At 44.8% G+C, this 23,328-nt stretch overlaps 1 protein-coding gene across 1 annotated transcript in view; it reads left to right on the forward strand.

Annotated features, from left to right (window-relative positions):
* The window catches only part of LOC311318995 (phosphatidylinositol-binding clathrin assembly protein-like), a gene marked incomplete at both ends in the record, with an annotated part of 44,094 nt that overhangs the window by 13,945 nt on the left and 6,821 nt on the right, over window positions 1-23,328 (forward strand). Inside the window, 5 exons of the mRNA XM_084450429.1 lie at window positions 4,770-4,855; window positions 6,765-6,846; window positions 11,739-11,869; window positions 11,981-12,180; window positions 17,180-17,210. Coding sequence (XP_084306555.1) covers window positions 4,770-4,855; window positions 6,765-6,846; window positions 11,739-11,869; window positions 11,981-12,180; window positions 17,180-17,210 — 530 coding nt within the window. The remainder of the gene's footprint in view (window positions 1-4,769; window positions 4,856-6,764; window positions 6,847-11,738; window positions 11,870-11,980; window positions 12,181-17,179; window positions 17,211-23,328) is intronic.

The following is a 23,328-nucleotide window of genomic DNA, read 5'->3' on the forward strand; positions in this document are numbered from 1 at the left end:
TGACCATGTGAGTGTGCTCTGACCATGTGAGTGTGCTCTGACCATGTGAGTGTGCTCTGACCGTTGAATCCACTTGTCTACTTTTCCTAAATAGCAAGTCCATGGGGAAATCCATGGGGATTTTACACAATCCCTAAATAATCCATGAATATTTTGTTTAGTACGGTCAATAAAAATACCTATGTATCAACATTATACTAAGACAATGTATTAAAAACACAATAGCATGTTTTTGTTTTATTTATGTGCATACCAATTACATGAACATGTTAATTTAGCAGACATTTCACAAAGCTTTATTACCCATACCCTACCATGGTCAACACCTATATTTTACAAAAATGTAATATCTATTTTACATTATTATATAATGGAAAGTATTTAGGATAATTAGTATATTTAGATGGGTATGCAACTATCATTCCTAGTCAGAAAAGCTATTTCATCTTAATTTAGTAGCTTATTACAAAATGCACTTTGATCTATAGTCTATGAATATATTTTCAGAGTAATTACAATTAACATTTGGTGTGTGGAGGATAATGTTTCAGTTTCTCTTCTGTTAAAGGGTAATGTTCGTTTTTGACAACCTGGACCTTATTTACGGCATATTATAAGACGTTTGACTCACGAGATCACTTTGGTGTAATTCGGAGGCCTGTAGAAGAAATGTAAAATCCAGCGCGAGCCAGTATATCCATGTAATGGCGGCGGACGGGGCACTGAGAATGCAGCTTCTAAAAAAATCTATTTTCTGCTGCGAAACGGTTGTTTTCATCAATCTGTCTTTATGAATCGCTAGTTGTGCTTACAAAGAGCGAGGGCTTGTTGTGGTTTTCACATGCCTCTGTAATATGATCTTTAGAAATGTCTTAAGAAACGAAATATAGCTTCCCCACTTGCTCCAGTACGCATGCACACAGCGCTCAGACTGGCTATTCTCCTTCTGTAGGCTACACTCGTGGCTCACATTCTCTACGTTAAGTGACTTGGATTTTAAATTTCTTCTACAGGCCTCTGAATTACACCAAAGTTATCTCGGTGAGTCAAACGTCTTATAATATGCCGTAAATAAGGTCTAGGTTGTCAAAAACGAACATTATCCTTTAAAACCAGAGGTGGAAGTAACCAATTACAACTACTCTTGTTATAGTAATTAATTAGCTTTTCTCTGTACTTGTACTCTTTTTGAGTATTTTTCAAAGCTAGTAGCCTAATTTTACTTCTGTGTGTTTTGAATGAAGTAGTACTTACTTATAAAAAAATAATCTGTTACAGAGTCGCTTTGCATAACAATAAAAATCATTCATTGGGTGACAGTTGGTCACTGATTTGGTGTCAGAAAAGAAACAATGGATTGAGTTAGCTCCTCAGAGCAGGTTAGCAGGTTATCTGAAGGATATTGCCATGGACATTTACCTGGCTAAAAGATGAGCCATGGCCATGATACCAGTTACCCTGAGTTCAAGACAGAGTTGACCAAAGTTAGCTCGCTAAGGGCCTGTGCAGACTACACCAATTCAAGCCCATTTTGGGCCGATTTTTTGTCGTGTGACATAATCGAAGATCAGCGATTTGGCGTCTGGGACGCCCAATGACAACCTGACGAAAAGTGTAGCATGTCAGAATTTTTAGTATTTTCCAGCCTAGTCTGACATCTCCGCAGACCATGCCTTACGTACCTTGACATTGACCAATAGGATGGCAGTGTTCTTTACATGTTAACAGATCCGTTAGCTCAAGTTCTCCTTGAAGGATAGACAGCCCATACTTCTCTTTGAGACACCCAGGAACGGGTACACAAGCATTTTTCCTTTATTTTATTTTTCTTCTTTGACTCTGACCAACACAGCTTGTGCCGAATTCCGACTTCCTGGCAGAATCCCACTCCCCTTCACGTTTAATTCCATCTGCGCTCTTCTGACAAAACAAGTGTAAATAGTTTCTACCGCCTGGCAAAGATCAGAAGGAGGAGCAACTTGTCCAAAAAAGCTAGCTACTGCTATAACATCCACAATAATAAACTACGAAAACACGGAAACACACATTAATAAAAAGTGATAGTCATAATAGTTTACAAGTCACAGGCCTACATTAATATAAAGTGAGCTTATTATTTATCTCTCCTCACATTAATATAAAGTCACATCTTATTATTTATCTCTCCTCACATTAATATAAAGTGAGCTTATTATTTATCTCTCCTCACATTAATATAAAGTCACATCTTATTATTTATCTCTCCTCACATTAATATAAAGTCACATCTTATTATTTATCTCTCCTCACATTAATATAAAGTCACATCTTATTATTTATCTCTCCTCACATTAATATAAAGTCACATCTTATTATTTATCTCTCCTCACATTAATATAAAGTCACATCTTATTATTTATCTCTCCTCACATTAATTGTGGTCAGCCTGCATCTTTAGGTCACTGGACGGTCGGCTACTGCCATGGATGTATTAATAGAACTAGATAGAATAGAGGCTACTGCAGACCTGCAAACTTGTCACCTTTTGGCTACAGTCACCTTTTTTATGTTAACCATGGTAGTTTCAGTGAATCTAGAGGGTTTTAGTTTTGTATGTCGTCACCTTTTTCACTACTCCAGAGTTTGCAGATCTGCTACTGAGTCGGTAGATTAAAGGTGAAAATGTAATACTTAAACTGTATCAACTGTAGTTTTAATGAGGCAGATATAGCCTAGTTGTGGTAGCCTTCGTATCATGGTTTCGGCAGTAAACAGATAACTCAAAACTCAAAGATAGTGAAGGGGAGTCAGATTCTAACGGGGAGTCAGAGTTATTTGTCTCAACACCCGCCACCATTATTGAGAGTATAAATAAAGCTTGATTACAGTGCTTCTTCCATGACTGACAATTTATTGACCAGACTACCTGAACTCGTCGTGAGTCGTCACGACCATCGTGAAAGACCAAAAAAATGGTGTAGTCTGCACAGGGCCTAGCTCCTTAAACCTGCTTCGTAGTACACCCCTCTGATGTGACTCTCTTTGAAGATTTCAGGTAGATTGAGTTTATTTGTGGGCTGTATCGCAGTATTTAGCTTTTGAATGGTTTATTGTTCAATTTGTTCAAATTGATGGCACGTAACAATGGTCATGCCCCCCCCCCCATGCCTGACTAGAGGTGGTGTTGGCAGCTGTAGGGAGAGCAGCGAATGGCCCCTCCCTCCCAGGGTCCCCTGGACAGGAACCTTCATCAGCACTGCACAGCATCAGCTGGAGCGCCAGCGCCTGGTCAGACCACTGATCCCAGAACATGAGGATTAGTTTCAGCACGCTGCAGGGTGTGTTAGCAGTGCTCATGAAGACCTGTTCAACTGCATAGTAATCATGCCTTTACTGAGCGCCACATGTGTTCCTCTAAACAATGACATCCACAATTCTCTTTTTCTCCTTTATCCCCCAAAATAAGTAAAATATTTTTTTTGCAAGTTGTTGCGTGTTCAGATAATGCTCTGGAACTGAAAGGCAAAGTCCTGGATGAAACTATGCTGTCACATGTCTAGATCAGCTCAACCACGCCCAGATGTGCGGCAGGTTTTGTCCAGACGTTTGTCTCTCAGAGTTCACCTGCTTGGCTTCCAGGCCGCCGGCTCACCCACACAGCTCCTCTCCTAGGTGGCTGATCCACACATCGTCCACAGCTCAGCTTTAATGAGAAATTAACTGCAGTAATTTGAATGATTACTGAAGATGGAATCCATAGGTTAACTCAATCATGTTCAGATTGTTGTCTGTGTTTGTGAGAGCATTAAGCCCTCCACTGCATGAGCAAGCAGCTCCAGTCCTTCCTGTGTGTCCAGCTACTCAGTGTGGTGTGGCCTGCCCCTGCTGGTGGGAGGGGGTACTGCAGGACAGTGGAGGTAGCTGCATGCTCCAGGATGTCCGCATGTCTGTCTGTCACCAAACCTGCTCTGTGAATAGAGCCGCATAGAGCTGACGTCATGAGGACAAATTGGATCTGTTGGCTGCTCTGTTTCTGCTTGTCAGTGTGTGTGTGTGTGTGTGTGTGTGTGTGTGTGTTTGAGTGTGTGTTTGAGTATACATGTGCTGACATGTTTTGATGTGAGTGAGAAAGAGAAAGTATAATGTGTGCTTTTCCAATTTGGATCCACTATCCTACCTTGGTTATCTACCCCTCCCTCGGTTACCCTACTCCCCCCTCCCTCGGTTACCCTACTCCCCCTCCCCTCCCCCCCCCCTCGGTTACCCGACTCCCCCCCTCCCTCGGTTACCCTACTCCCCCTCCCCTCCCCCCCTCCCTCGGTTACCCTACTCCCCCCCTCCCTCGGTTACCCTGCTCCCCCTCCCCTCCCCCCCTCCCTCGGTTACCCTACTCCCCCCCCCGACTCCCCCCCTCCCTCGGTTACCCGACTCCCCCCCTCCCTCGGTTACCCTACTCCCCCTCCCCTCCCCCCCTCCCTCGGTTACCCTACTCCCCCCCTCCCTCGGTTACCCTACTCCCCCTCCCTCGGTTACCCTACTCCCCCCCTCCCTCGGTTACCCTACTCCCCCTCCCTGACTCCCCCCCTCCCTCGGTTACCCTACTCCCCCCCCCCCCCGACTCCCCCCCTCCCTCGGTTACCCTACTCCCCCCCTCCCTCGGTTACCCTACTCCCCCTCCCCGACTCCCCCCCTCCCTCGGTTACCCTACTCCCCCCCTCCCTCGGTTACCCTACTCCCCCTCCCCGACTCCCCCCTCCTTGGTTACCTCCCTCCTGGTTGCTTGTCCCCAGGCCCCGAGCAGCCTGCTGGAGGCCCTGGAGCAGCATCTGGCCTCTCTGGAGGGGAGGAAGATCAGAGAGCTCTCAGCAACCAGCAGGTAACACGCTGACCCTAACCCAACCAGCAGGTAACACGCTGACCCTAACCCAACCAGCAGGTAACACGCTGACCCTAACCCAACCAGCAGGTAACACACTGACCCTAACCCAACCAGCAGGTAACACGCTGACCCTAACCCAACCAGCAGGTAACACGCTGACCCTAACCCAACCAGCAGGTAACACGCTGACCCTAACCCAACCAGCAGGTAACACACTGACCCTAACCCAACCAGCAGGTAACACGCTGACCCTAACCCAACCAGCAGGTAACACACTGACCCTAACCCAACCAGCAGGTAACACACTGACCCTAACCCAACCAGCAGGTAACACACTGACCCTAACCCAACCAGCAGGTAACACACTGACCCTAACCCAACCAGCAGGTAACACGCTGACCCTAACCCAACCAGCAGGTAACACACTGACCCTAACCCAACCAGCAGGTAACACGTTGACCCTAACCCAACCAGCAGGTAACACGCTGACCCTAACCCAACCAGCAGGTAACACACTGACCCTAACCCAACCAGCAGGTAACACACTGACCCTAACCCAACCAGCAGGTAACACACTGACCCTAACCCAACCAGCAGGTAACACACTGACCCTAACCCAACCAGCAGGTAACACGCTGACCCTAACCCAACCAGCAGGTAACACACTGACCCTAACCCAACCAGCAGGTAACACGCTGACCCTAACCCAACCAGCAGGTAACACACTGACCCTAACCCAACCAGCAGGTAACACGCTGACCCTAACCCAACCAGCAGGTAACACTCCCATGAACACAGGCCAAACACACACACACACACACACACACACTCACACACATGCACGCCCATGAACACAGGCCAAACACGGCCATAAACACAGGCCAAACACACACACACACACACACACACACACAGGGGCGTCATCCAACCCCAAAAAACGAGGGGGCACGAGATAGCGAGGCGATAGTAGCGCGCACAAAGTTTTAGGGTTTTTTGTGCATTTTTGCAGTTTAAAATCAGGACACAGCACACTATCAGTTGCCACTCAAGCGGTGTGAAATTACTTACCGGTAGCGTTCATTCAAGGACTTTCTAAATAAAAATAAGGGAAAACAAATCTGTTTTTTACTCACTTGGCATTGGTCCGAATGACTTGTGTCGCAAGTTCAGCATGTGCTGGATTAATGTAAAGATCTCACTCTTTAAAGCGTACTGTACACCGTTGTATACTGCCCACCTGTGGTGTGGATATAAGCGAGGCAGCATCAGAAGGCTCACTGTGGCTTATAATGACAGCATGAGGCTGCAGTGGGAGCCATGTGTTTGTGAGTGTCGGGGTACCTACCTGTTCCGCTGTGCTTCCTAATTTGATGTATAGATTTATGTGTAGGGCATCTGAGTCAGATGATGACATCATTACTGTCATAACTAACCCGGTATGCAGTTCTGTCACATTCTCTTCCAGCCTCTGGAACCGTTGGTGAACAAGCCTGCATGTCAGACATTGAGCTGTGTGGAGGGCTTTGGTTTTTTTTACTTATTTTTTCTGATCTTTTTAATGTGCTGTATTTTGCTGTGTTTTATTGTGATATGGATCCCCCTGGGTCCCAAATAAAGAATTGAATTGAACACACACACACTCACACAGCAATTGAAAGAATACATTTGTCGTATAGCATGAAGGGCCAAGTGTGACCATTGTCTGGCTGTCTGTGGTCACTGTTCATTATGTGGTCACTTTAGGTGCTGTGCAGTCTCTAAGATGACCCCTGTGTGTGTGTGTGTGTGTGTGTGTGTGTGTGTGTGTGTGTGTGTGTGTGTGTGTGTGCGCGTGTGTGCGCGCGTGCGTGCGTGCGAGTGTGTGTGTGTGTGCATGTGTGCATGTGTGTGTGTGTTCTCCCTGCAGAGCCAGCTCACTGTCCAGCACCGGTGTCTCTCTCAGCCACATAGACACCAAGACTGAGGACACCAGGCTGACGCAGCACAAGGTCAGACTGACACACACACACATTCTCTATAACCCGCACACACACACACACACACACACACACACACACACACACACACACACACACACACACACATTCTCTATAACCCGCACACACACACACACACACACACACACACACACACACACACACACACACACACATTCTCTATAACCCGCACACACACACACACACACACACACACACACACACACACACACACACACACACACACACACACACACACACACACATTCTCTATAACCCACACACACACACACACACACACACATTCTCTATAACCCGCACACACAGACACACAGACACACACACACACACACACACACACACATTCTCTATAACCCGCACACACACACACACACACACACATACACACACACACACACACACACACACACACATTCTCTATAACCTGCGCGCACACACACACACACACACACAGGGGCATCATGCAACCCAAAAAAACGAGGGGGCACAAGATAGCGAAGCACGGGCGCACAGCAAGCGCTTGAGGCGTAATTAGCGCGCACAAAATGTTTGTGTTTTTTGTGCATCTTTGCAGTTTAAAGTCAGGACACAGCACACTACCAGTTGCTACTCAAGCGGTGTGAAATTAAACTTACCGGTAGCGTTTTTTCAAGGACTTTCAAAATAAAAGTAAGGGAAAACAAATATAATAATTTTTTTTTTACTCACTTGGCATTGGTCCGAATGATATACTGTATACTGACGTATGAAGTATATTGAATCTGATATACTGAATAGCCTAATATTTGGAAGACCTGTTCATCAGTTAAGGACAACCTTAATCTAAATGTATGCAAGCAGACCATGACAACGTGTTTATCTGAGACGAGGCGAGGGGGGGGGGGGGGCTTCCAGGTCCAGTGTTAATTTGGAAGAAACCAAATCCACCGGGAAAGAAGGTGTTTGGCTTTTTGAAAGAGGTTATGGTGGCTTTTCGAGGTGGTCTATGACATAATTAAAATAATACATTCAGCTCAGTAGAGAAAATAATCATACCTCCGCATTGTAAAATGTAATGGTAAACAAACAATAACAGAAATGTTTAAAAAAAATCTGAGGGGGCACGTGTCCCTCAAGTTCTATAGGCATGACGCCTCTGCACACACACACACACACACACACACACACACACACACATTCTCTATAACCCGCACACGCACACACTCTATAACACACACCGTCACACATACAATCTCTACATATAACATATACACACACTCTCTATAACACACACACACACATGCACATGCACTCACACACACACACACACACACACACACACACACACACACACACATGCACACACACAGACAGGGGTTTTCCAAATGAAAATTGTTGCAAGGTGGTAACATATGTGGGTCTGCTGCTGGTTGAGCCCCAATAACCCATGTTGGTTTGGCAGGTGACAGTATGTTTATATGAGAGACTACAGCAAACACAATAATAAGGCATGATCTAGCCTACATGCACATGTCACATCCTGTGTCAGAGCATTTTGAGAGCTGATCAGACCTTACAACGTGCATGCTCACACTGTACGATTGCTGTTGTGATAGTATTTTAGACTTGTCTAGTCAAAAGATTTACCAAGATACGTTCAAAAGGTTGAGTCTGGTTTATTGTGGAAAACATTACGAGCGCAAGGACTTCCTGAGAAACACAGCAAGGGTGGTTAGTCAGAGAAGTGAAGTCAGAGAAGTGAAGTCAGTCACTTCTGCCCTGGCTTATATTCAGTCAAAACACAGGTAAGTCTTTCTAGGATTTGATTGGCTGAGTTGTCTATGCGTCATCGTGAGGGGACGGATATCACACAGTGAAAGAAAGGAATGTGGGATGAAACTCACTTTGAATATGGCTTTGAATATAGACAAAGGTCTGAGTCAGGGCAGGAAGGACAAGGTGTGGCCTTTCTGACTTGGACAAAAGAGCGAGGCAGAGGAGTTTACAATTACAAAGGGGGAGAGTTGAGGTGTTTTACATTTACAAAGGGGGAGATTGAAACTAGGGTTTGCAGGGGACTTGAGGACAAAGGTTTAAGGTGTTTGGATGTAAATTCCTGGACACTGTCATTCATGATTGTCATTCACAACTGCTTGTGACACGACGAGAATTTCTGACATGCCAGAAATGTGTTGGGAGGTCGTAGCCTTGTCTTAAGCATTGAGCATTCTCACTGTGAGCTCTCAGTTAATTAACTGTCTTAACAGTGTCAAGGTTATTCACTGTGCTTCATACACTATATTACCAAAAGTATTAGCTCATCAGCCTTTACACGCATATGAACTTAAGTGACATCCCATTCTTAATCCATAGGGTTTAAATGGTAAATGGACTGCACTTATATAGCGCTTTTCCACCTTAGCGGCACTCAAAGCGCTTTACAATGGCCTCTCATTCACCCATTCACACACACATTCACACACCAATGGCGGTAGCTGCCATGCAAGGTGCTAACCTGCTCATTGGGAGCAATTTTGGGGTTAGGTGTCTTGCTCAAGGACACTTCGACATGTGGACAGTCGGAGCTGGGATTCGAACCACTGACCCTTCGATCACTGAACGACCCGCTCTACCAACTGAGCTACAGCCGCCCCTTTAATATGATGTCGGCCCACCCTTTGCAGCTATAACAGCTTAAACTCTTCTAGGAAGGCTTTCCACAAGGTTTAGGAGTGTGTTTATGGGAATTGTTTACCATTCTTCCAGAAGCGCATTTGTGAGGTCAGACACTGATGTTGGACGAGAAGGCCTGGCTTGCAGTCTCCGTTCTAATTCATCCCAAAGGTGTTCTATCGGGTTGAGGTCAGGACTCTGTGCAGGCCAGTCAAGTTCTTCCACACCAAACTCGCTCATCCATGTCTTTATGGACCTTGCTTTATGCACTGGTGCGCAGTCATGTTGGAACAGGAAGGGGCCATCCCCAAACTGTTCCCACAAAGTTGGGAGCATGGAATTGTCCAGAATCACTTGGTATGCTGAAGCATTCAGAGTTCCTTTCACTGGAACTAAGGGGCCCAGCTCCTGAAAAACAACCCCACACCATAATCCCCCCTCCACAAAACTTCACACTTGGCACAATGCAGTCAGACAAGTACCGTTCTCCTGGCAATCGCCAAACCCAGACTCATCCATCAGATTGCCAGATCGAGAAGCTTGATTCGTCACTCCAGAGAACATATCTCCATTGCTCTAGAGTCCAGTGGCGGCGTGCTTTATACCACTGCATCCGAAGCTTTGCATTGCACTTGGTGATATATGGCTTGGATGCAGCTGCTCGGCCATGGAAACCCATTCCATGAAGCTCTCTAGGCACTGTTCTTGAGCTAATCTGAAGGCCATATGAAGTTTGGAGGTCTGTAGCGACTGACTCTGCAGAAAGTTGGGGACCTCTGCGCACTATGCGCCTCAGCATCCGCTGACCCCACTCTGTCATTTTACATGGTTGCTGTTGTTCCCAATCGCTCACACTTTGTTATAATACCACTGACAGTTAACTGTGGAATATTTAGTAGCGAGGAAATTTCACGACTGGACTTGTTGCACAGGTGGCATCCTATCACAGTAACACGCTGGAATTCACTGAGCTCCTGAGAGTGACCCATTTTTTTAAAAAAAAGGTAGAAGCAGTCTGCATGCCTTGGTGCTTGATTTTATACACCTGTGGCCATGGAAGTGATTGGAACACCTGAATTCAATTATTTGGATGGGTGAGTGAATACGTTTGGCAATATAGTGTATGAGTAGGGTATTCACTGTGCTTGATATGTGGGTAGGGTATTCACTGTGCTTGCTGTATAGGTACTGTCCACTGATATTGGACTAGAGGGCCTAGCTCGCAATCTCCGTTCTAGTTCATCCCAAAGGTTTTCGATGGGGTTGAGGTCCGGGCTCTGTGTGGGCCAGTCAAGTTCTTCCACACCAACCTCACCCAGCCATGCCTTTATGGACCTTGCTTTGTGCACTGGGGCACAGTCATGCTGGAACAGAAAAGGACCTTCCCCAAACTGTTCCCACACAGTTGGAAGCATAGAATTGTCTAGAAAGTCTTGGTAAGCTGAAGCATTCCCTTCACTGGAGCTAAGGGGCCTAGGCCAACAAAAACAACCCCAGATCATTAACCCTCCTCCACCAAACTTTACAGTTGGCACAATGTAGTCAGGAAGGTAACTTTCTTCTGGCATTCACCAAACCCAGACTTGTCCATCAGACTGCCAGATAGAGAAGCGTGATTCGCCACTCCACAGAACACGTTTCCACTGCTCCAGAGTTCAGTGGCGGCGTGCTTTACACCACTCCATCCAACGCTTGGCATTGTGCTTGGTGATGTAAGGCTTGCATGCAGCTGCCCGGCCGTGGGAATCCGTGTCATTGAGCTCCCGGCGCACAGTTATTGTGCTGATGTTAATGCAGGAGGAGGTTCAAGTAAGCAGGGCGTTGGTGATTTTTATGCACTATGCAACCCTGCTCTGCAACTTTGTGTCTGAGTTGCTGTGGTTCCTAAACGTTTCCACTTTGCAATAATACCACTTACAGTTGATCGTGGAATATTCTGGAGGGAAGAAATTTCACAAACTGACTTGTTGCAACGGTGGAATCCTATTACAGTACCACACTGGAGTTCAGTGAGCTCTTTAGAACGACCCATTCTTTCACAAATGTTTGTAGAGGCAGGGTGCATCGCTAGGTGCTTGATTTTATACACCTGTGGCAATGGGACTGAATGAAACACCTCAATTCAAGAGATGTGTCCTAATACGTTTGTCCAAATAGTGTATATGGTTATGGTTATTCACTTTGCTTACTGTATGTCCTTCATCCCCTCCTCTCTGGGTGTGAATGTGCAGGAGGAGGGGCCTAAGGTGACTGACAACCAGACGCTCATATCGCCCAATGCCCAGTCAGTGGGCGGGGCCAACAGCAGCGGGGGAGCTACCGACCTCTACTCCACCTCACTTGGCGCACCAGCCAGCAACCAGTAAGCTTGTTCTGTTTCATATAAATCCACCTGCTGCCAACCAGTAAGGCTGATCTGTGTAATATACACCCTTCTGTGTGTGTGTGTGTGTGTGTGTGTGTGTGTGAGCAGTGAGCTGTTCACCCTCCAGCCCAGCTTCCCTCTGGCCCTCCAGACTACGCCCACTGTGCCCAACACCAATCACCATGCCTGGGGAGGTGACCTGCTGAAGCAAGCCCCGCCCCCTCACATACACAGCCCTGCGGCTCCGCTGCACTCTGGTAAAATGCTGCCCAATGACCTGGACTCCTCCCTTGCTAACCTGGTCGGCAGTGAGTATCTCTCCCTTTCTCTCTGACTTCATGTCTCTCGCTATCTCTCTCTCCCTCTCTCTCTTTATGGATCTCTATTTCTCTCTCTCCCTCCCTCCCTCCCTCTTGTGACTGCAAAGGCCAGAGCATGTGATTCACCTCATTTTCTACACACTAAACCAGGGGTCAGCAACCTTTACCATCAAAAGAGACATTTCTGGCCAAAAAATAAATACAAAATCTGACTGGAGCCACAAAACATTTTTAAGCCTCATAATGAAGGCAATATTTCCCTGGATGTGTTTTCAGGCTGGGTGGTACGAACCCAGAGGGGGAGAAATGTTAACGATTGTAAACAATTAGCCTGTCTGCTATCTAGCTAGTTAGCTAACTTGACCATTTATTTTAGTAATATATATATATCGATTTGACAACTGAACAATGGATACGTTGCACAGCAAATATGCAGTATCCAACAGTTTGTTCATGGCTAGCAATGGTAGGCCTACAGCAGTGGCGGCTGGTGACTCAAAAAACTGAGGAGGACAGCAGCAAGAGAGGCGAACCGCCCATGGGCGCCGGGGGGCACTTTCCCTCAGTCAGTTATTATTTGAAATATCAGCTTTAAAATGTGGATTTACAGTCAATTTTAGCATATGAAAAACTGAATAACACTTTCTTTAACTACATGCAGCATTTATTTATCATATTCATGATAAAATATTACAAAACAACAATAAAACATTGTAAGCAATAGTTGTTGTAATGGATTGTACTCTTCTCTAAAGAGAGAAAATAATTGATATTGGTGAGGTGCTGCAGAGAATATATTATCTGCAACCATGTGACACAGGCGTGTCTGAAGTCCAAAGACCACATCTGAAATCTAGGAGTTATCTTTGATGGTTTAGATAAGTTTTAATAATCACATCAGCAAATGTCTGTAAAACAGCATATTATCACCTCGAAGGTCTGTGATATTATCTCCATTGCCGACTGTGAAAAACTCACACGCTTTTGTATCTAGCAGACTTGATTACTGTGATGCACTTTTACCTGGTCTACCCAAGAAATCCATTAAAAACCTGCAGCGAGTTCAAAATGCTTCTGCTAGAATCCTAACGCGCACTAATATGAGAGATCATATCACACCTGCACTCCAATCCCTTCACTGGTTACCTGTAACTATCTTCATTGTCTTGCCCCACTCATTCCGAAAACCCGGATGACAAGTGGAGACTCAGCCTTTAGTTCCTATGGCCCTAAACTTTAGAATTCACTCCCAGATAACATTAGAGCCATTGACAGTGTCAGTAGTTTCAAAAAGAAACTCAAAACACATCTTTTTACTGCTGCTTTTATCCAGGGTGACTGTTTTTAGAGAGTCCCTGGTTTTGTGGTTCCATATGTTTTTTCTATTTTATTACTACTATATTTTTATTTTATTTCTATAGGGAGGGAAAGTAATCTCATCGCCCCCTAGTGGTCATCATCATCATCATCATCGCCCCCTAGTGGTAGCGTTCCTAATGCCGAGAGAATGAATGGGATTTCTCATAGATACGTCTTTTGAAAAATTATATCTAGGTCGACACCGAAAAGTTAGTAGAATGTCTTAAATGGCAAATACTCGGAGACAAACTTTATTGTTTCTGGTGATGATTGTTGATTTTCCATCACAATCCGAATTATGAAAATATTTTTCTTAAATTCCATTGACTTTCACTGGAGGAATGGAGCAATTTCGAAAATTTGAAAGAAGGCGAAATAATGTTTGAAATTCTCACTGTTGGTAGATTATTAATGTAAAGACACTCACAAGTTTTTGTTTTGATAACTTCACCGAAATGGCTTCGTAGTAATTATTAGAAAATCCGATCTATGGGATTCATTGAAACTCCTCTCCGATAGGAACAAATCCGCTAGGGGCGCATGTTTTCACTTTCCCTCCCTATTATTTTGTTGTTATGTGTATATGTATATTAGGGGTATGCCGGGAGCCCACTATTTGTATTTGTATTTGACAGCTAATTATTTGGATTCGTATTCGTATTTGGAAGTGGGCAGGGCTTAAACCGGAAGTCGGTTCGAAACTGTTTAAACTGAGGGGAAATGTAATTTCTTGAGCCTAAATTCTTTAGCCTAATATTAATTGGCATTGCAATTGCTGTGCTTTCAACGCATCAGATTTGCTGTTTATATATATTATTATTATCATGAATTATGAAGTATAATTCCTCCTCATCATCATCCTGTATGTTTTTATTTTAACAAACTATGAAGTGTCAGAACCCCACCACCACCCTTGGGGGCCATTCTACATTTAGTTAGAAACTGAAAAACTTTTTTCTAAATCAAAATATAAGTCCTCATAGCATCTTTGCTAGAATAGCTATAGTAGCTCTATTTCTCCCGTGTCATAATATCGAATATATTATCTGCAACCATGTGACACAGGCAGCATGGTGTAGCCTACTAGTAATGGTTTTCACAAACCCAGCAATAAACATATATTACTATAAATATAATCGAAATTAATTATAAAATTAAATGTAGCCTAGGCTATAGGCTAATAAGCCGAGGAAAATGACTATAGGCCTAATTGTAGGCCTATAGCCTACTCAAGTTTCAACAGTGCTTAAACCATGGCTAAGTAGGGTATTGTAGTTAAATTATTCTTATTATTTTTTAAACCTGTTTAAATAGTTTATTATTGTTATATCAGAGATAAGGATTTGATTATAGCCTATCTTAGGCCTACACTAGACTACTCTGTTGTGCTGATAACTGAACGGCATGGATCAAACATTTGATCAGTTGTTTCAGTTGTTAAAATATACTTTCATAATTATTTCATATTTCAAAATAGCCGGATATTATATAGGCTAGTGAGAGGCTGAGCATGCGTAGCTGAAATAGCTAGCGTTAGCTAGATATACTACACTGAGCTAACAAGCTAGCTACCGGTCCTCCTCTGCTCAAACAAACGCTACAGTTCACATAGGCTATTGCAGCAGGTAGGCTACGACAAGAAAACACAATCAAATAACTGTCTCAATAAAGCAGTTAACTAGGGACAAAAGCCCTCGGTGCTGCTTACGTTCGTTGCCTGCCTACTATCTGCTCCTCAGCGCGCTCCAAACTTTCTCTCCCTCTCCGCGTTGTCTAGACGTCTAGACAGACAGCTCTCTCTCTCTCTCTCTCTCTCTCCCTCTCTCTCTCTCTCTCTCTCCCTCTCTCTCCCTCTCCGCGTTGTCTAGACGTCTAGACAGACAGCCGGTGTGAGACTGCAAGCGCGTGCGCCTCTGTCTCTCTCTCTCTCCCTCGTCATGTCAACAAGCAGACAGAACGTGCGCGTATCGCTCGCTCATACAGTATTTGACTGTTCTCCCCCCTCCCAAATATTTTTTACAATATTCGTACGAATTTACTATTCGGGAAAAAGCTACTATTTGTGCTCATCCGAATACCGAATTCAGGCACACCCCTAATGTATATAGGTATTTATTTGTGTGTGTATAGATGTTTTTATATGTTCTGTGAAGCACTTTGTAAAACTCTTGTTTGAAAAAGTGCTATACAAAGTTTATTTTATACTCAGGGATAACAAACAAGGAACAACGTACAGGTGTGCAACGAGACATAACGAGACACAGGTGCAGACAATCACCCAGACAAGGACATAGAGGGTTACCAACAAGACACCAACACAAGGACAGAGGAACTAGGACACAAGGGAAGGGAACAAGGAACGAGGCTGGGACTGGGAATGTGACTGGGCAGAAAACTAGAAGGGGGAGCTAGAGGGCCAGGAGTGGAGGGACTGGAGTGATGTGGGACTAGTGAAGGGACAGGTGTCTAGTGAAGGGACAGGTGTCTAGTGAGGGACAGGTGTCTAGAGCTGTGGCTGGGAACACAAACCAACATAGAAGACAAGACAACGAACACAAGACCAAACACAGGCCGAACAAAGCAGGTGACAACGTGAACAATGTGCTAAAGTCTCTAGGGGTAGTGCAGGGACAGTCACTGGGAGGGGAGTTGCACAGGAGCTCAGGGTGAGGAATCCAGGCCGGGAACAGGGGGTGAGCAGGGCGAACCAGGGGGCAGGGGCGAGGGTCTGGACCAGGATCTAGCAGAGTGAACCAGGGGTCCGGGACAGGGTCGAGGGTCTGGACCGGGAGCAGGGGGCGAGCAGCATGAACCAGGGGTTCGGGGAAGGGGTGAGCAGGGCGAACCAGGGGTTTGGGGCAGGGGCGAGGGTCCAGACTGGGAAAAGGGGGTGAGCCGGGGCGGACCCTGCCCGAACCATAACAACCCCTATACTAACCTAGGAGAATCCTAACATCAAGCACCAAAAGAGCTACTAAACACCGCCAGCTCTGAACTCTGGATTGAGAAAGTTGACAGGCTCCTGAGTAGAATAGACTGTACTGTTACTAAGACACCAAGCATAGTTTTTTATGTACAAAGAAAAGTGTACTTGGCAATGGGAAAAATGAATTGTGGCGAGCGCCCCCAGGTGGTGGGCTCTGGTACACGTACGCAAGTATGCATGCTGAGAATTCTGTCTCTGCCACCGCCCTGTTTGCTCCTGCATAATCAAAATTCACACATGTCCTCACTCAGTCATCCATTCACATTCACCTGTTCATAAATACCCGCTGATCCGTACAAGCACACACAAACTTACCGAACACACGGGTCAAATTAACCATGTCATTGGTTAGAGACAATAATGAATTCACTTTCAAAGTCACATAGATCTTTTCCTTTTGCCATCTTTATCCAAACTTGAGGTCAACTAGGCCTGCTCAGCATTTTTATACCACAGAGCATGATAGGCTGTTAATTGTTTAATTGTATGATTCAGTACACTTGTGTGGAAGCATCTATATTTGTTATGTTTCTCCACTCATTGATTCAGGTTTTTCCTTGAATATGTCACCCGTCTGTATATAATGTTCTGCTATCTCTGTGTGCAGATGTAGTAACCTAGTTCCTCTAATCTGTGTTTCAGACCTGCATTTTGGAGGAACACCACCTAAGAAGTGAGTAAAGACTTTGCTCCTTTCCCTGTTCCCCTGTGTAATTTTGTCTCAATGTGTGGCTGACAACATGGCATGGTATGTATGAACAGACCACACATGGCTCAAACCGTATTCTACTGAACAGACCACACATGGCTCAAACCGTATTCTACTGAACAGACCACACGTGGCTCAAACCGTATTCTACTGAACAGACCACACATGGCTCAAACCGTATTCTACTGAACAGACCACACGTGGCTCAAACCGTATTCTACTGAACAGACCACACATGGCTCAAACCGTATTCTACTGAACAGACCACACATGGCTCAAACCGTATTCTACTGAACAGACCACACATGGCTCAAACCGTATTCTACTGAACAGACCACACATGGCTCAAACCGTATTGTACTGAACAGACCACACATGGCTCAAACCGTATTCTACTGAACAGACCACACATGGCTCAAACCGTATTCTACTGGCGCAGGAGCACGGGAGGCAAGTTGCGCTTTCCTACTCATGCATATGCAGGGAAAGCGGCGTGTGAACGCGCACAAAACGGGGAAGGGATGCGCAAGGAGAGACTAATATTCCGTTATGTATGAAAACTCTGAGGTAAAACGCTGTCTATTTTGTGGTGAAAAGCAGGTGTAATCCTGTTGCGCCTAACCCACCAGCCTACAGTACATATAACCATATCCCCTGTTAATTACGAAATGCATGCATGGGGGAACACAATTATTATTCAATATTTTTCATAATACAATATTCATGTAAACTGATATTAACTATACGAGGATGCATACTAACCAAATTCTTATTTAATATGTCCCAATGTATTAGGCCTACAATTATTCAAATACTTTAAATTACTATTATAACATGGATGAAAACTGGAGCATTCACAATACAGACATTCACTGATTACAACTGTCACCATTCAGGGCTACACAGTTTTGTAAACAATTGGCTTCAGAAAATGAATCGATGCTAGCGTGCAGTATATTTCAAATGACTAGACTTCGTGTGGAACAGAACTTAGAGGAGACAAAAATATGGTAGAATCAAAAATGTATTGAGCAAGCCTAAAACAGGGGCCGAAACTTAAGGCAATACTAAATTCACAGTGTTGTGACTTCAGCTTTTAAACTGTCTCCAAGCCAGGAATCACATTACACACAAATTTGCATACAAATAATGTTCATCAACACCAGATATGGTCACAAAAAGTCAACTAGTCTTCTGAAGGGTCAATGTATCAGCTGACCTTTGCCCCCCCTTCAGACACAGGGGCTACCTGGTCCTTCCTGGGATCATGTTACAAACTGGAATCACTTGAGAGGCGACCATGAGGCCATGCTGACTCAGAGACAAAGACAAAGGCCCTCTGTTGAGCCTTGAATTAACACAGTCACAACTAATTTGAGGTTTATTCATTATTCTATAAAAATGATTACTACATGAGAGTAATACAGACGTGATTAATGTAAATACAGTATAAAAATATACTACAAGCGTTGGCCTCCGTACACTTGCAAATAAGATACATGGCCGATGTGACCAGCCTGAAGATAGCCTGCCATGTCAGTCCTCATAATGTAAAGCAGTCAGTTACACAGAGGTAGCTGAATTTACACAGAGGTAGCTTACTTATGGACAAAGCAAGACTGTGTACAGCAAGTTGCTATATTTCCCTCATACACATTACGGTTTGAGTGTGCTGACTTGCACTGATTATGCAATGAGGTGCAGGGTTTGTACATCACAGTGCGCTTTCTGTGGACAGCCTAATGCGCTGTTTACGCTGCTCTCGCAAACGTAACATCTGCCCCTTCATTTCACTTTAGTTTCTGATGAGTATTTATTGCTGAGTGTTAGTCGTTTGTGTACACATCGTCATCAGTAGACAGACTCGTTTTCTCAGCCTTGCACAACGACAACAGAGTATATGTGGAAGACTCCTGTCGCACAAAGACAAGGGAGTACATCTGTGGGAGTCCACTGAGGAATGACAGAGAGATGGGCCACACGGCTATGCATTTGATCTAGGATTGTTGCCTACCTGTATTTTGCACAGGGTGCGATTTGTAAAAAAAAAAACAGAGGGGGGGACATTTTCAAATAAAATTTAATGTCCAGAAATTGAACAAATGTAAACATCAGAACAAAGGAAACGACTGTATGCTCTTATTGTATTCTTATATATACACCCAACAAAGTGCTAAAAGAAAGGACAAACCATACGATGTTAGGTTATTGATCACACTGCTATGAATGTAGAGCTATCACGTCCTCATCATAGACCTTTAGACCTCATTAAAAAAAGTGATATGCGTAGGCTAGTTAAAGGTAGGCACTATGTGCATTATATGCTACATCAAAACACTGTTACAGTAGGCCTGTGCCTTGAAAGCAAATTTGAACACCAGCCATCTATCCCGACAAATCTGTAGGCTAACATTCAGCATGGATCCATCTTGGTCCACAATCACGCGCACTTTCAGGCCAGGCCGCAAGGCTGAAAAGAAAATCTGGAACACAAGATAAAATATAAATTGGTATTGGTCTCATGAAAAAGAGGCTAAATTGGTGGCCGCGACAATGTGCTGCGCTGACTTGGCTGTCAATCAATCAATCAATCAAAGCTTTATTTATATAGCGCAAAACAGTAATCACCCGGGGGCCAGATAAGTGAGCTGTAAAAATTCTTCCCTGACCCCTCTTAACGAGGCGATCGAGCAAGCTCCTGGAGTATGTTTGTCTACCGGCTAAGAACATTTATAGAGCAATAAATAACATTAAATTGCATTTTCAGAGTAAGAGAGGCTAATAACATCATAGGAGAGACATGGCAAACATTGGTGTATGTCTGTGTGTGCATAAATGTGCCTGGGCCCAGATAGGGCAGGGTCAGGGGTAGGGTCGGGGTAGGAAAAGGATACGGACCCGGGTTAGGGTGAGGGGAAGGGGATCTGAGCCCAGGACTGGTGTATGTCAGTGTGTGTGTGAGTGTGCCTGGGTCCAGGTAGAGGCAGGGGTCAGGGGTAGGGTGGGGGTAGGAAGAGGATACGGACCCGGGTTAGGGTGAGGGGGTACTGGGCCCAGGCCTTAGGCCGGAAGTGGACTGTTGTATGTCTGTGTGTGCGTGTGTGTGTGTTAACTAATTTGCTACGAATTTGCTGACTTGGCTGTCGCCTTATATCGAGGATGAAAATATCAAAACAAAAGCAATACATACTGACGATTGGCCGCTTATCACCCACAACAATAATTATATTATAATAAAATATTCATCCTGTCACTTACCGATGTTTAGCACTAGCAGAAGAGTCTGCTTTGGTGACGGACCTCTGGCGTTTTGGGTATCCTCCAAAATCCTCGCAGCAAAATATGACGAAATGCTTTGTTGACCCCGTTTCATTGCTAATTCTTGCTAGTTAGAGTAGGCGCTTGGTTGACAGTTGCCATGACAATCAAACGCGTGGTTAGAACTAGCTGTTGTAAATCATATTTTTGAAATGGCTAGTGTAGTTTTTCGAAATTGCGCCATCTATTTTCGGGCACAGGAATTGTAGCTATATTCAGTCTGACCAGAAGCAGGGATAAAACTATCCCCACCGGCGATAACAATGAATGATCACAGAAGGGGATATCAAAACCAGAAGCGGGGGAAATCCCCCCCACCCCCCCTGCAATTTGCACGCTGATTTTGCATATTACCTTTGTAAGACCCGGGCAGGGAGGTAGTGGAGTTTTAGTCATTAGGTTAATGAGGTTCACAGATCAGCTGAAATAATGAGCAGAGAGGCAGCGGTGGCAGTACGCCCAGATGTGTGTGATAACACTTGTTTCCAGTATAAAGGGTGCTGTTCAAAGGGTGCTGTTCAATGTTCTTTGTATTTTTGATCCTCCAGTTCTCTGGGGATTAAACTACTAGCAAGCTTGCACTAAAATCAAGTGCATTGGTCTCTGGGGCGATTTTGTCACAGACTAAACTCTAGCCCACCAAGCCTAGAGGGACATCTTGAGGTCTGGAAGTATCTTCTTCGGAGGCCCACAGAGCCTAGGGTTAGGGTTAGATTCCTCCCTCTCTGTTCTCATTCTTCTGATCTTTTCTGCTGCATTTCACACTGTGAGCCACCACTTCCTCCTCTTCACCCTCTCCCAAGCTGGGCATCTCAGGCTCCGTGCGCTCCCTGGTTTGCATCCTACTTGACCAATCACTCTTACCAAGTCATGTGGAGAGGGTCTCTGTCCAGATCATGCACTCTCACCACGGGTGTCCCTCAGGGCGTGGTCCTAGGTCTCTCATTGTTCCCCTCTGTGTACCAAATCTCTTGGCTTTGTAATCCCCTCACTCAACAGTACCCCCCATCCTGGATGACCAACTGTCCTGGATGACCAGCTGTCTTGGATGACCAGTTGTCCTGGATGACCAGCTGTCCTTGATGACCAGTTGTCCTGGATGACCAGTTGTCCTGGATGACCAGTTGTCCTTGATGACCAGTTGTCCTGGATGACCAGTTGTCCTGGATGACCAGTTGTCCTGGATGACCAGTTGTCTTGGATGACCAGTTGTCCTGGATGACCAGTTGTCCTTGATGACCAGTTGTCCTTGATGACCAGTTGTCTTGGATGACCAGTTGTCCTTGATGACCAGCTGCATACGCCCGTTCCTCACAAGAGAACAAGCACAGCTCCCGGTCCGTCTGGGCACTTGTCATCTCCCGGCTTGCCTACTGCAGCTCACTTGTGGCCGAGCTGTCTGCCTCTATCACACCTCTGCAACGCATCCAGAACACTGCAGCCCGTCAGGCCATCAATCTACTAAATTATCCCATGTCATCCCCCGTACATTCTTCACTGTCTTCCATTTTCAGCTTGCATCAGATTCAAGATCCTGTGCTCGCCCACAGGGGCAGTAAAGCGAACATCTCCCTATTTACAGACAGATGGTCAGTTTCCCAAATTAACCTCAGCACAAGCTCTCCGTTCTTCTTGACGATGACAGGGATGTACAATTGGTTCCCGTACTCTAGACAGCTGTGCTTGTTGTAAGTCGCTTTAGATAAAAATGTTGGCTATTTGACTAAATTGAGACCATCCTGATCGTGCTCACATTCTGTTTCTCTCGCAGATCATTCTTGACACTCCATAGAGATCAGTTTGAGGCCGTTCGTTCTAAAACATCAATGGCGGGTTAACCCTAACCCTAACCCTGTAGGACGGAACGCTCGGTGAGAATGAGAGGATTTGTCGCAATGGACCGCCGGTGCGATATTCCTGTCACGGTGACCTGTCACGGTGATTCCTGTCACCGGCTCGAATAACTATCACCTTTTTAGTTATTCTAAGTAACCTTAAAAAACTATTTATAGCTAAATTAATTTAGAGCTTTATCCTATAGCCGTTTCCAGGTTTAATTAGTTCTGGTTTTGGTTTGATACGGAATCCTACAATATCCGAATTTAATAAGGTAACCACTCTCACTACCAAGACTTATAAACAGTGAATCCTATTCCTTTCGTGATGCTAAAACATCTCACCACTTGTGATACCTATTTTTAGACACTAGGATCTAGATAACCCTTTGTGATAAGTGCTTATCTGACTCTTCAAATATTATTTTAACAAGAATCAATTCTCACTGTTGTCAGACATACCTTTTGGTTTCTATCCTAAATAGGTATATTGAACCATCTACTCCTTGAGAAAACTATCTGAGAGAATAGTCTATTTCACTGCTCCTACCCTAGTCTACCCTCTGACTAATGCTTGGAAAGGCATTGATGGACTTTAATGCGCTAATTCCAACTTAGGCCTCCGGTTCCGCCGGCGAGGGTTGTAAAGGGCCTACTTTTAAGATACCACCACTCTAGGTTGTCGTTTGGTAATGTCGTTTAGCTTTAAAACCAACCTAAAAAGTCATCTTAAATCTACTCAACACTGCAATCACTCATCAGTTAGGTGGGTTTGTGAATGAGTGTGGTTGTGTGACTGGACGTGCTGCTATGACTGATGAATGTGAAAGAGGGAGTGTCTTTATGTAATGCTATGTCATCTGTATTGTACTTTGTTTACTTATTATGTTTGTTGTTTTTATCTGTTACCTGTTTACAGGGACTGCAGA

Source organism: Borostomias antarcticus, assembly GCF_949987555.1.
Source record: "Borostomias antarcticus genome assembly, chromosome: 15".
In the NCBI taxonomy this organism is placed as follows: domain Eukaryota; kingdom Metazoa; phylum Chordata; class Actinopteri; order Stomiiformes; family Stomiidae; genus Borostomias; species Borostomias antarcticus.